This window comes from Sinocyclocheilus grahami, unplaced genomic scaffold (genome assembly GCF_001515645.1).
Source record: "Sinocyclocheilus grahami isolate Dianchi unplaced genomic scaffold, SAMN03320097.WGS_v1.1 scaffold186.1, whole genome shotgun sequence".
NCBI classification, from domain to species: domain Eukaryota; kingdom Metazoa; phylum Chordata; class Actinopteri; order Cypriniformes; family Cyprinidae; genus Sinocyclocheilus; species Sinocyclocheilus grahami.
Genome location: NW_015505365.1, coordinates 385,628 through 400,903, shown reverse-complemented (window position 1 = coordinate 400,903; position 15,276 = coordinate 385,628). Strand labels below are relative to the sequence as shown.

At 36.9% G+C, this 15,276-nt stretch overlaps 1 protein-coding gene across 1 annotated transcript in view; it reads right to left on the bottom strand.

Moving 5' to 3' along the window:
• LOC107594550 (netrin receptor UNC5C-like) overlaps nt 1-9,761 on the bottom strand; it is a 150,331-nt gene extending 140,570 nt beyond the window's left edge. Inside the window, exon 1 of the mRNA XM_016284636.1 lies at nt 9,324-9,761. Within this exon, the coding sequence (XP_016140122.1) occupies nt 9,324-9,408 (85 nt within the window). The 5' untranslated portion in view covers nt 9,409-9,761. The remainder of the gene's footprint in view (nt 1-9,323) is intronic.
• Nucleotides 9,762-15,276: the final 5,515 nt, after the last annotated feature.

Here is a 15,276-nt window from a genome sequence, read left to right as displayed (position 1 = left end):
ATAACATCATAGAAATGCCGGTGCATTTAATATATCTGTTCATAAAAAGCAAAACGCTTCAATACACTCAAAGACGCAGGGGCTTAATTAATTCAGTCTATGCTAATTTAATTAAAGAAAATGCATAAACATCTCAATTAGTGCATGCCAACATGCATTTACAGATACAAATACATCTATCTATCTATCTATCTATCTATCTCTCTATCTATCCTCCTTTTTATCTATCTATCTATCTATCTATCTATCTATCTATCCGTCCATTTGTCCATCCATCCATCCTCCTTTTATCTATCTATTCATCCATCCATCTATCTATCTATCTATCTATCCATCTGTCCATTTGTCCATCCTTCTTTTATCTATCTATCTATCCATCCATCCATCCATCCGTCCAAAGAGCTCCAACCGGGCCAAAAATGGACTGTGTTACTGAATATCTGCATCTGCTTCAGTCTCCCAAAACAGAGCTCTGCGAATACAGATCTGGAGGTTTGTATCACAATGTGGAAGCTGTTACAGACCCCATCAAATCAAAATGTGAGTTTTGTGGCTTTTAGCTCATGTCTATCAATATGCTAGCATACTCTTAATAGTTGACACCTTTTAGCAGATATAAGCATTAAAAATTAACAGGTTTCTCTTCTGGGAAATGGTCTACAGTATGCATATGTAATATGCAATACTAGCATATTACTTACATTACACTGTGCAGTACATATAATATACCACCATATCATTAAAAAATACTAACTGAAGTAGTAGGCTTCAGATTTTCGGGAATTTTCTAATATAAGTTGCCATTTCAAAAATTCAGGTTTGCTGTGCTTGTTTGTAAGGCTGCACAATTTGGACAAAATATTATGATTATATATCATATTAATAATAATAATAAGAAGAAGAATATGTATGTATGTACGTACTCTATGCATGCATTTTTTAATTAAGAATTTTTGTAGTCTTTCAAAAATGTAAGACTTTTTTAAAGAAGTCTCTTGTGCTCATCAAGACTGCATTTACTGGACTAAAAATACATCAAAACAAAAATACTGTGAAATATTATTAAAATAATAGTTTTCTAGTTGAATATATTTTAAAATGTAATTTATTCCTGTGATGCGCAGCTGAATTTTCAGCATCATTGCTCCAGTCTTCAGTGTCACATGATCCTCCAGAAATCATTCTAATATGCTGATTTGCTACTCAAGAAACATTTCTTATTATATATATATATATATATACATTATTTATATTATATATGTGTATATGCATACATTTGAATTTTCAACTTAACATTTATTTTAACTTTGAATTTTAAAGAACTGAAATGTAAGTTTTTTTAAGTTTAAGTTTTCTATCTAATATTTATATTTTAATTCATATTTATTTAAGTTTTAGTTAATGGCAGCAACACTCAAACTACTACACCAATAATAATAATAATCTAAATAATCTAAAATTTTGTTGCAATTTAGGGCAGATTGCCACAGTGATGGACAGTATCTTCAGTCACTAGCTATAGATATATATATATAGATAGATAGATAGATAGATAGATAGAGATATATACATAGTGAACTAATGTTCATATATACGATGTTAAAGCCCTAAAAACGTCCTGCATTATTAGGTCACAGTGACGCTCCTTTTTAGGTCCAGAGATGCTTTGTCCCGCCTCTATGCATCTGAGGCCGCTGTGATTGGCTGAAGAAGCTGTCAATCTGTTGAAGTGCTTAGGTAATATACTGCACCGGCCGCAGATGTTAGTCCTTTAACTGAAGGGCGTCATTTTTTATCGACTATAATTACCCATGCACAGAAAAACATGACACGAACAGAGTGCAGCTTCAGCCGAAGCGCGTTTTTACATTTATCATCTGTGCTAAGAATAACATCCGCAACACAGCAGAATCACAATGCTAATGCTGACTACTGCGAACGGCCACGATCAAAGGCCTGGGAAACATGCACATCATGTAAATATTCATCTCCGCTGGCCCCGTTTTTCCCTCCTAAACTTCTTGTCCGTACAGAAGTTGTGTTTCGCAAGGCCGTCTCTCGACACACTCCGTCTTACTGAGACGCACACAATGCTGTTATTGTGCGAGCGGCCCGCTGCGGGGCCGATGGGGCCGTGTGTTGCTGTGTGTGACGGACCGTCTGTGCTGAGCTATTTGTGTGTGCGACTGCGAGAGCTGAGAGGTGATATATAACCATCATAATCGCAGTCATTACAGTCCCTGATGAGCACACTGCCTGGAGAGCACTGAAAGAGAGATCGAGAGAGTTAGGAAGAGGAATTCAACATCAGATCCATGTGGACTCTACAGTAGCTACTTCATTCCTGCTGTTATTGGCCATCTACCAACTAGAGATGGGACACAAACGTTGACCAGTTGACTAGTCTTGTCTTTACATTCATCTCCTACATTCACTGCTGCAGCCACACACAATTAAACAGACATATCAGAAACTTTTTGGAGTGTCACGCCACAAGAATTGCATTTATAAAATGGTTTGCCAAGCCATAATTAGTTTAAATTGTGCAACTTGAGAGTGTTTAATAGCTTTAATAGCAATAAAAAAAGTTGATAAGATTCAATTAAAGAAGTCAGTTCAACTTTTAATATATTTTACTTACTGAACTAAACATTTTGAATCTTAATTAGCTACAGTACAGTGTTGTTATTGTTAACTAAAACTATTAAAAATCGTTTTAGTTAATTGAAATAAAGCTGAAAAACAAAATACAAATACAAATATTAGATTAAAAGTTAAGCTTAAAAAAAACTTGGAAAAAATGAAAACTAGAAATGTTGCCTTGGCAACTGACGGAAATAAAAACAAGTTGAAGTTTAAGTACTAAAATTACGAAAATATTTTACGCATAAAAAATATATAATTATACATATAATCAAAGTACTAAAACTTAAACTAAAAAAAAAAAAAGCTATAAATAAATACCAGATGTGCTGGCATCATTTTTTTTTAAATGTTCACAAATGCCCTTGCATTATTCATATATTTAAAAGTTTAAATAAAAACATAAATAGGATCATATTGATGTTAATATTGCTCTTAAATAAAAATAATCATATATCATATTTCTTTGTGCATATTTATTGAAAAAAACCTGTGGAAAACAGTGTGTTATTATTTTTAACTAAATTTACCATATTTTCCCGTCTCGCATAAAACATTTGAATTAGTTACAGTACAGCGTTGTTATTGTTAACTAAAGAATTGTTATCGATAAATAAAACTATTCAAATAGTTTTCGTTTAAAAATATAGCTTAAAAAAATAAAATATAAACATCAGGTGAAATCATAAACAAAAAACTTGCATTGACAACTTGAAAAAAAAATACAATTAAAAATGACAAGAAACACATAACCAAATTACTAAATAATTGCACTAAAATTAAAACGAAAACTTAAAATATAAAAATAAAACTAATTCAATATATTAGTAAATACTGTAATATTATATAAATAATATAAAATAAAATATACATTTTAAAGGGATAGTTCACCCGGGGGGAAAAAAATCCCCTAAAGTTGTTCCAAACCTCCTTTCATAGTGTGGAAAAAATATTATAGAAGTCAATGGCTACCAACGACTGTTTGTGTTTGTGTCTTTTGTGTTCAACAGAAGAAAGAAACTCATACAGGATTTGGAACAACATGAGGTTGAGTAAATGAGGACAGAATTTTTGTTTTAGAGTGAGCTATCTCTTTAAGCAGTTGCAAGGGAAATACACAAAACTTTACTGAATATTGTCAAAAGTTATTATTGTTTTAGCTGCATTTTCCAGCCCCACTACCAACCTTGTGATACCGACCTCCTTTGACGCAATCTGCAGCTCTTTTCATTTGGAGGTCAAAGCGGCACATGACGCTTGTGTAGAGAGGCACGCGTTCAAGCTCTGACGTGAATCATGTGAAAAGGCCTTTAGATGTTCACAAACACACACACACACACATTATCTCTGACAAGTCTTTGTGTGCATGACGAAACAGTTGCATTACACTCATCCAATTAAAAGAAACAAAGAAGACAAAGAACAGCATAAAACAAAAGACCTTCCGCACTACTCACACACTCCTCTGTATTCAGCACGACTCTTCAAACAGATCACACTCACATTAATTAAACACATGCAACTTCAACAGTGAGTGCAGGGATACACTCATGCCCTCAGGTCAGCAGGTTAATGTCAGCCACGCTCATCTCCTACTGGCTGAAAGCCCTCACTGCAAAGGATCATGGGCATTTTTCCCCAAAGCAATGACACACTTTCTATTCCTATTCTTTATCTGCTAACAGATTACGAATGAGGATAAGATTCTAAATTGACGTTAGTGAAAGTATAAATATCAGCAGTCATATTAGACCACAAACTTGACTTCATATCTCAACAAGATTTAAAGGAATAGTTGACCCGAAAATGAAAATTAGCTGAAAATGTACTCACCATCAGGCCATCCACAGTGTACATGAGTTTGTTTCTACATCAGAACAGATTTGGAGAAATGTAGCATTACATCACTTGTTCAGTAATGGAGCCTCTGCAGTGAATGGGTGCCGTCAGAATGAGTGTCCAAACAGCTGATAAAAACATCACAATAATCCACAAAAAATCCACATGACTCCAGTCCATCAGTTAATGTCTGGTGAAGTGAAAAGCTGCGTGTTTGTAAGAAACATATCCATTACATAAACATGTATAACTGCAAACCATTGCTTCCAGCTAAAATACGCATCCTCTCTCCATAACATTGCTTTCTCCGGTGAAAAGTCGCTGCACCTGAATCAGGAGAGAAATATGCACAGATCAAGCACCGTTTACAAGCCCAAACAGCTCTGTATAAATATACTGGTGCATTCTGATGTGTAAGGACAACAGGGAAGATACTTTTTACAGGAGAAAGCATTATTATGGATTTTAAACTGGTATTTTGGTCAGAAGCGACATTTTAAAGTTACAAATCTTTAATAATGGATTTGTTTCTTGAAAAAACACAAAGCTTTTCACTTCAAAAGACATTAATTGATGGGCTGTGGATTATTGTGATGTTTTTATCAGCTGTTTGGACTCTCATTCTGACGGCACCCATTCACTGCAGAGGATCCACTGGTGAGCAAGTGATCTAATGCTACATTTCTCCAACTCTGTTCCTTCCCATGAAGAAACAAACTCATCTACATCTTGGATGGCCTGAGAGTGAGTACATTTTCAGCAAATGTTTTTCGAAGCAAATTCATTTTTGAGTGAACTATTCCTTACCTAGGAAATGAGTGCTGATCACCCATGCAAAACTTGCCACTATTATATATGCTAGAGCGTTATGGGTTGTTGCCGGTACAAATTACCCTCCAAAGTTTAATACTTCGAGGCAGGGGTTTGTTTTTCCTTAGCAAACACCACCAATGAATGTCCTCTTCAATCATAGTAAACAGCCCATCTACAGTCTCTATAGATGGTGTGTGGGCAGCTGTGCTTGGAGAAAACATTAAGCCGATTCTACCGAACAGACGTCACTATTCACGACAGACAGTGAGGTTAAGAACTGCGTGTGAACTGTCGGCCTGTCTCGAAGAGCTTCTCTTACATGTTTTTGTCACTCCTAACACAAAAACACACACATTCATGTGTCGATGTGTGAAAAGTGTGAGTGCAGTGTGAAAAATTAGCCTGACCTGCTGAACTGTACTAGACAAATCCAAGCAGCACCACTCCAGTGATCACAGCTAAATTGGGTTATTTCACTGTTTGTGTACGTGCTGGAGACAACATGAATGTTTTCCCCTGAGTCAAAGTGAAACACTGTTTGCAACCCATTTTATATTCATGCACTACTATTCTTTCATTCAGAAAGGATGCATTCAGTTGCTCAACAGTGACAGTGAAGACATTTATAATATCACAAAAAAATAGGGTTGCACGATTAATCGAATGCAATTGTCATGCGCATTTTGATAGTAATGCTGGTTCTGTAATCAGCAGGAAATCATCATCACGTGCTTTCAGATGGAGCAGCATTTACTACACATAGCTGTAGTTCACTAACAAGTTAGGCAAAAAAAAAGACGCAGACGATGTTATTGCGCGATTATGAAATCTAAGAAATCGTTCGCGATAATGACAGCTGTTTGCATAGCTTCTCAGTGAACTACGGCTCTGTGAAGTAAATGCTGCTCCATCTGAAAGCATGTGAAAATACCACATTTAATAACATATTTTTAATCCAAACTCACTTCATAACGTCAGTCGAGTGTTTGAAATAAATCCTTCTGTGAGATGATGTGGCTTCTTACACAGAATAAGGCACGCAACATATTTCATAGTATTTAAGCAGTGATAAAGGCATTGCATTATAAATATACTTTATTTTAATGAAAATTATAATAATAAGAACTCAGATAAACTGTATATTGCTGTAGTCGTGTGTTTATTAGTCACGTTGAATCAATGAAAGCAGTTGAATCTTCTGTTTATTCAGCTGCAGCGAGGCGTATTTGGAGTTTCAGCGCGAGAGCACCCTCTGAGAGCGCCCTCTGGCCTTCAGATGGAGATTTACTGCTGATCACAGAACCGTGCTTCACTGAAAGATACGCATGACAATCGCAGCTTCTGTCGAATCGCCATCTCGATTCCATTTCGATTTATCGTGCAGCCCTACAAAAAAATTCAAAAATTTCAAATAAATGCTGTTCAGTAAACAATGTGATTTCCACAAAATATTAAGCAGCACAACCGTTTTCAGCATAGATAATAATAATGTTTCTTAAGCAGCAAATCAGCATATTAGAAGGATTTCTAAAGGATCATGTGACACTAAAGACTGGAGTAATGATGCTGAAAATTCAGCTTTGCATCACAGGAATAAATTACATTTTAAACTAAATTCAAATATAAAACAGTTATTTGAAATTGTAATAATATTTCACAATATTACACTTTTTATTGTATTTTTGTTCAAATAAATGCAGCCTTAGTGAGCATAAGAGACTTCTTTCAAAAACGTAAAAAATCGTAACAACCTCAAATGGTATTTAATTATAAAATGAGCATAAAATTTGAAGCAGGGCTTAATTTAATACATTATAAACTGATTGGATCATGAAAACAGGTGCTACCAACGCTATCTCACGACCAATTCGTACGTATTTCACGAGGTGGCTAATTCGTACGAATTCATACGACCTCACTCGTACGATTTTGTACGATTTGTCTAGACCCCAGTGACGGGTCAGTTTAGGGGCAGGGTTAGGTGTAGGTCATTCATACAAATTCATACGAATTGTGCAACTCGTAAAATACGTACGATTTAGCAAAAATCGTATGAATTTGTACGAGTGAGGTCATACGAATTAGCCACCTCGTAAAATATGTACGAACTGTCGTGAGATCGGGCAGGTGCTACATATTTGAAGATAGCTCAACGGGCGGGTTTGATGATGTCAGCAGAAGTGGAAAGTCGTTTCATGGGCATTTATTTTTATTTTTTTTAATGACATGCACCAATGAATCGCTCACAGTGACTCATATAGTAAGAAAATAAATAAGAGTCCATTTTGACTTCATGCCGACTTTAAGAGTGCGCCACCAGACTTCAGATTTTCTTTCTTAACTCTTACAGCCCTGTCTCCCTCTCTCTCTCTCTCTGTGCTCTGCCCTGCTGTTTGTTTGACACACAACACAAACTCGGCGGCAAGAGAGACGGCTTTAGCTAATGGCTTTTTAATGGGCTGCTGGGTTTCTTGTGTCTCCGAGCTGATGGCCACCACTTACCCTAAGCACACAAACACACACACGCGGCATACAAACGGAGTCATTCCCACTTTGTCTTGTCTCCTTAAAGTGACTTAGAAACCTCACTCCACTAACGACATCCTGCTCTTCAGCAGACTGGAGTCACATATGAACCCTGATTCCATTACGGACTCATAAAACACTCTGCAAAGACCGAGACACAAGACAGACGCTCTCTAATTTCATAACTCAACATTACAGCATGCATTCACACAGATGGAAATGGGAAAATGCTTCGCATTGCTATAATAGAGTGATTTAGAGCAGAAATTTAGAACAGAACTTCCTGTAAATCCTGAAACCTAACCTAATCTCTCATACCTAAAATGTAAAGAGAAAGATCAAATGTAGAGAAAAGAGAGGAATCATTTACTCACTGTCATTTCTAACATATGCAACTTTCTTTCTTCCATGCAACCCGAAGTCTCTGTCCTGCTTTTTTCCATATATCGGAAGTGTATAACGGTTTATGCTGTCATACTTTAAAAAGCTCCCTAAAAGTATGACTTATGCACTATTTACCAAGTCATACAACAGATTTGTGCAGCTAACAGTCCAAAACTGTAGTTGTTGTTCAATTAAATTTCATCCTCCAACACAGCTCTCAATTCCCATTTGTGCTTGTGCCCCATTCAGACTTTGTACATATCAAGGATGGCACTTGGCAGAGACATTGTGTGCGCCATGGAAGAAAGTCATAAGGGTTTGGAATTACATGAGAGTGAGAAAATTATGGCAGAATACACATTTTTGAGAGCACTGAATAATCATTTTGACTGCCAATGAATAAAAACGCTATCAAATCAGCACAACATAGTCAAATAACACCTTCAACAAACATGCTTCAATGTAAACTTAAAATGTAAATACATAAAAATGCATTTAATACTACTATACATCAAAAATAACTTTTAAGCAATTAGGCCTACGTATTTTTTATTTTTTTTAATTGCCTATAGGTCATGTGTCCAAATGCAAGACATTAAATATGTAAGATTTTAAATCCATCTTCAAAATCTCTGTCTTTCAATAAAACTTACTTGACAAAAAATACATGAATGGAAAATACGCTGTAAAAACTTACTTAGATTGCAAATATTCCACAAATATTTTTTTGTAAATGTAGGCTATGAGACTATGACTGTTAGTTAACGATGCTAGATACATAATCATAATAAAAGAGATTTTTAAAAAAAACTGAAAGCATATGTATGGTCGGTGTTTTAAATTAAGCATGACTGTGGCTTTGCGGTCTCAAATTCCAGATCTGATCTCCATTTCAATTTCAAAGTACTTCCCTGACATGGCTGTTTTGTGTGTAAAATTGCTAAAGCATCAGCACGTACAAAATCAGCGACAAAAAGATCAATCAAATAATGTTGTTATTATAATGTTCCGGTGATGTGAATAAATGATGAACGCAATGTATGATATAGATTTCAATACAATAAAATAAACTTTCAGTAAGACATTAAAATATCCCTAAAACTGGAAGGTGGTCTTACCTTGCGCGTCAACTATTTGGAGCAGACCCCACAGAAAGAGAAGCACTAATCCCAATCTAAATCTCTGATGTTTGTTTTTCCCCATGACTTCGGAGTTTGGAAACTCCTCAGCGCGGAGTATTCGTTCCTTCTTCGGTTTGCTTCGGCCGTTACGGAGGAGCTGCTGTGGCGGTGAACGGAGGACCGACGCCGTTACGCGTCCCAAATTCTGCGTGCGCTCCTCACGGAGAGATCAGGAGAGGGTCCCGGGACTGGAGGTGTGGAGCGATGCGCAGCCGCCCTCTAGCTCTCATCTAAACGCGCTCTCCACAGACGCGCTCGCACTCCTCTGCATGAGTTGCTGGTTAGTTGAGAACGCGCGCGCTCATTCACTGTATGGCGATGTGTTTGTGCTGCTTTTCTCTCACTGGATGCGTTCAGAGGAGCTGCGGGTCGGGTTTTCTGCATCCAGCATCCAGCTGCATGTGCGCTCGGCGCTTGTCGAATATGAGCAGCGTGAGACCCGTTTCTCGGTTTAACCCGCATCCCGCTGCCCGCCTCTGCCCTCCACCGGCTACTGCGAACACTAGGACCGGATTCACCGACGGATCTTCTGCTGAAATAGATGATTTTGCGATCTGGATTTGACCAAACTTGGGTGGAAATGCACCTGCACTCTAAAAAATGCTGGGTTAAAAACAACCCAATTGCTAGGTTTGTCCCTATTTTACCCAGCACTGGGGTGTATTTAACCCAGCATTTTTTAGAGTGTGATATGACACTAAACATGATTTTCATTCATATTTTTACTTAATAATAAAACAAGTAAATATATGTTAGCACATGGAGTAGCTACACTAAAAAATGCTGGGTTAAATACAACCCAGTGTTGGGTAAAATAGGGACAAACCCAGCAATTGGGTTGTTTTGACCCAGCGGTTGGGTTAAATGTTTAACTCAACCTTCTGGGTAGTAACCCAACCGCTGGGTCAAAACAACCCAATTGCTAGGTTTGTCCCTATTTTACCCAGCACTGGGTTTATTTAACCCAGCATTTTTTAGAGTGTGATATGACACTAAACATGATTTTTTTGCTATAGTTTAATGTCGTCAGGTTGAGTCAGTCATTCATATTTTTACTTAATAATAAAACAAGTAAATATATGTTAGCACATGGAGGTTGTGTTAAACATTTAACCCAACCGCTGGGTCAAAACAACCCAATTGCTGGGTTTGTCCCTATTTTAGCCAGCACTGGGTTGAATTTAACCCAGCATTTTTTAGAGTGTACATTTTATACATGCTATTACCGTAAATATGAACGTAACTGATTTCGGTTTACGTACTCTAAATAGGCTAACGTTTCAATAGCGTTCAGATGGTAGGCTAAGCAAAACTAAGTTAGTTTACAAGGGCCAGCAACCGGACATGATTCATTTTCAATGAGAGCTTTTCTGTGAACCTGCAATACTCACCTTATTTTACAATGCAAGTAAGCTATTTTCAGTGAGTGTGCGAGACTTCCGATTCATTAACCGCTAATGACTTTTTGCGTTAGAGAAACAAGTGCGCAGCCATCTTTAGAATTTTCTTTGAACTTCCGTTTTTGCAGTAGCTCTATAGCATCGCTGTTAAAGATTAATTAGCCGGTGAAGTGGATTTACTTATTGTATAGTTAACGAAAGTTATCGTGAACATTGTAATGTTCGAATCGGATGTCATAACGGTAACACTTTCTATGAAGTCCATATTTATAATACATTATAAGGGTATTCTTAATGCATTCATATTAATGAATGCATAATGCATTATAAAAAAAAAACTTATAATATGTTATATCATCTTATGTATATTCATAAGAACTGTTTTAATGTATTATAATATTTACTTATTTGTGGTTATAGCTTTTAAGAGTGTGATGATTTATAACACACAGTGAACGTTGCATCCAAGTTACAGTGGATTATATTTCTCAGTTACAATGTATTATAAGTCTCATATCTTGTCATCTTTCTTATGCTACTTTACTTAAAGCAAAGACCACTTATAAGTATAGTAATAACAATAATAATAATATTTTTCTCAAACAGCCATAAGATCAGATATCAGATAAGATGAATGTGTAATATGACACATTTGCTTTGAACTATTTTTACTATAATATCAGTTTGATTATTTTGATGGTACCCTTTAGACAGCTGTTGATAGTCTGCAACTACATGTCAACTAGTATTTGGAGTATTAGTAGTATGTCTGCTAAATATATGCTAACACTTTATTTTGATGGTTCCCCAACAGACAAACTGCACTATAAGTAATTTTGCAAGTATGTCATTATTCTACCTACCCTAACCTTAACCCTACTAATACTCTAATGAGAGTTAGTTGACATGTAGCTGCAAAGTTGCTTATAGTCAATAGACTAGGGGGACCATCAAAATAAAATGTAACCTAACATTGTATTTTTTTTCAATGCAATTGAAATTATAGCTCACATCAAAATTAATATTAGACTCACAGGGAACACTCTAATAACACTCCACACCTAAACACTTACAAGATGTCGTAAGATACTGTGCAGATCTTAAATAAACAGATATATAGTCCATTATAAATGAAAAAGTCGATTTAATATGGTGTTCATTGTGTGTTATAAATAATCATAATCTTAAACGCTATAACCACAAATGCGTAAGCATTATAATATATTCTAATTGTTGTTATGATTATTTATAAGAGTATATAACATATTATACGTTTTTTTTATGCATTATACCCTTATATGTATTAAATATGGGCTTCATAGAAAGTGTTACCATCATAAGAAATGTCAGTAGAACGGAACATTTTTAAAGGAGCGGTTCATTCATAAATTCGTACGACTTTACCTTCATACTGTGGAAATACAAACCGGAAGACAGAAGACAACAACTGCAGTGATAAAAAGGGGCGGGGCTACATAAGGTCTATAGATAGGATAAAATAAAATGCAGTCAAGGGTAAATCTATTTGCGCTACAAACTGGTGTGTTTATAATTACTGCAATACATTATAATAGCAAATAATATAATAATAACAAATATCAGTGTGCAATATCAAGCAGTAGCTGTTTTGTACAGTTAAAAGTATAGGGCTGAAAACGAATGACAGGAAAACCTCGCACATTAAAGTTACAAATGTCCGTGCCTGGTTTTACGTTAAAAATAAGATGGAAACTGTACATTTAGTCATTTAGCTAGCAGATGCTTTTATGCAGAGCAACTTACAAATGAAAAACACCTTAAGCAATTTATCATACGAGAGCCATAAATACTTGCAATAGCTCAAACGCCAAGTTTTGAGAGTAGGCTTACAGAATGTAGAACGGAATTTATTTATAGGACCTGCTTTTTACCATTGTGCTTTCATTGCGCACATAAGAGGTGTCTTTAACTGTTTCTAGAAGGTTGTGATGGTCTCAGCAGATCAGGTGGAGGTTGGAGGCTGGCTCTACCACCAGGAAACAAAGGGAGTTAACGTTTTGGAAAGTGATGTTATGATGGAACCACCATGTGCTGCTCACGTAGAAGACAAAATGGATCATACACTTTTAGATGTGTGTTGAAGTTGGAGGACGTCGTTCCAGTGGCAGTCCTGAAGACCATCATCAAAGCCTTGAATTTGACTCAGATGGCTACAGGTAAACTTTGGAGCAAGACCAAAAAGGGTGTGACGTGGACTCCTTTTGGTTGATTTAAGATCAGATGCATGCATGACAAATGGGATACTCAATGGTTTAGCAGAATAAAAGTTATAAACATGCCAACAAAATCAACATAACAGTAAATAAAACAAATGCGACTATATTAATGATGCATGCTGGGTAGGAACAGGGCGAATGGGACTGAATTACAAAACAAGTTTTTTGAGTCTAGGCATATTTGAACTAAAAATTACATAAATCCAACGTACCTGCTGTGCTTGTTGTTCGACTTTAAAAATCATATTGAGTATAGTGCAGCAGAAAGAATGGCATGAAGATGCAAAACTTGTGTTCATGAAAGTTCGGAAAACTTTGGAATACCATAAAAGGAAAAAAAACATATAACTTGACCTAAGAATAATTTGAACATTGTGATAAGAACTTAAGAGCGATGCAATTAACAATTAAACCACACATAGGATAGAGCAGTGGTTCCCAACCCTGGTCCTGAAGGCACCCCAACACTGCACATTTTGCATGTCTCCTTAATCAAACACACCTGATTCAGGTCATCAGCTCATTAGTAGAGACTCCAAGAACTGAAACTGGTGTGTCAGAGAAAGGAGACATGCAATATGTGCAGTGTTGGGGTGCCTCCAGGACCAGGGTTGGGAACCACTGAGATAGAGTACACAACACTGTTGGTCATGTTAAATTTGCTCATGGTCAATAACCAGAAAGATGTGCATCGGATTCCAGTGGAGGAATCATTTCCAGCCAGTGAAACATTGATATCACTTGTGGCATCACACCTCCAAAATCCAATAGCGATGAATAATATGCAGGCAAACACACACACAAGAACATAGACTTGGGCAAACACAATTTTCAGATTGCCCACTGTGCCAGCGTTATCTGTTGTTCATTCTATTCAACATGGCCATAACCGAGTCAGTGCCGCTATTGTGGAGATAATTCAGTTATGGAAGCGATATGATCGCAGTGCGTTTCTTCAGGTAAGAAGTCTATCCCGGCATCCATAACCCCAGCGGATGCCCAAAAACATTTGCTATACGCCCTCGTGGGTTACAGAAGCAAGTATGCATCATAGTATTTGTATAGCAGTGAGATTGGGTCGCTCCTACGGTTTGTCGAAATCACTCTGCGGCAAAACTCCTCGCTTGACAGGCACTCAGCGCTGGGTGATTGGCATCCTGTCTGCTGGATCTGTGTGTTGCAGCGCTGCACTCTGTGTGTGAGAGAGAGAGTGTGTGTGTGCTGAGTTTGAGATTTTTTTTACAGTGACATCAGTACATTTAGCTTCAATATATAAAGGCCGAATTGAGTCACCTTGAAGAAAATTACCTCCATAAAATGAGTTTGTGATTGGATTCACTCCATCACACACTCACATACAGACACATCAATACTCTCTGAGTAACAGACACAGCAACGAGAGATCAAGAAATAGAGCGAACCGCTTCTGAACCGGGGTTTCACTCACCCGAGGGTCACGCCAGCACTCGTTCGCCGGTGGACTTCATCAGCATGACAGAACTGTCATTTTAATGAAGCCGCGAGTCGAGTCAGGAGCAGGGTCACCGGCACACGCTCAGATGATAATCAGACGTGTACAAGTTCACATCCTCACATCTTCACAGTTAAAGTGCCAATATGTTTGTCCGTGACCTGGCAATGACGGTACAAGCGACTTTTGCTCGAACTGCGCCTAAAATGACGTACTATAGCTACACTGTACTTAAAATACTCGGTTATCTACACATTTCGAGGCATGCTATCACTTTTTACTGCTTGAACAGTTCGTTTCTAATGCACATTGGCTAACTTTTTTGTCCAAGCATGGCTTTTTGTGTATAATTATATATATATTTGCAACTTACATATAGCCTATATGTAAGTTGCTTACACAACACACACACACACACACACACACACATATATATATATGTATATATATATATCTCTTGACGACAGCTAGTTAGCCAGAGTGGTTTTGGCATGTATTGAGTGATCTTTCTTTTGATGTGTATTGACGTGTTTTATTTAACTGATGCACCTATGAATTGTTGTACCTTTAGTTTTTGCTGTGTAATGAAATTGTGTATAATTGGTGGGCACATTAATTAATTTTAATGACCTTGCTGCACGTTGATTGCATTTGTCCTAGCTTGTCATTTGTCAAATATATTACTAATTGAAATACAAATGTGACAATCATCTCAACCTGCTGCTTTGCCCTCTTACCACTGCGTAATGGAGTGCAGCAAATCA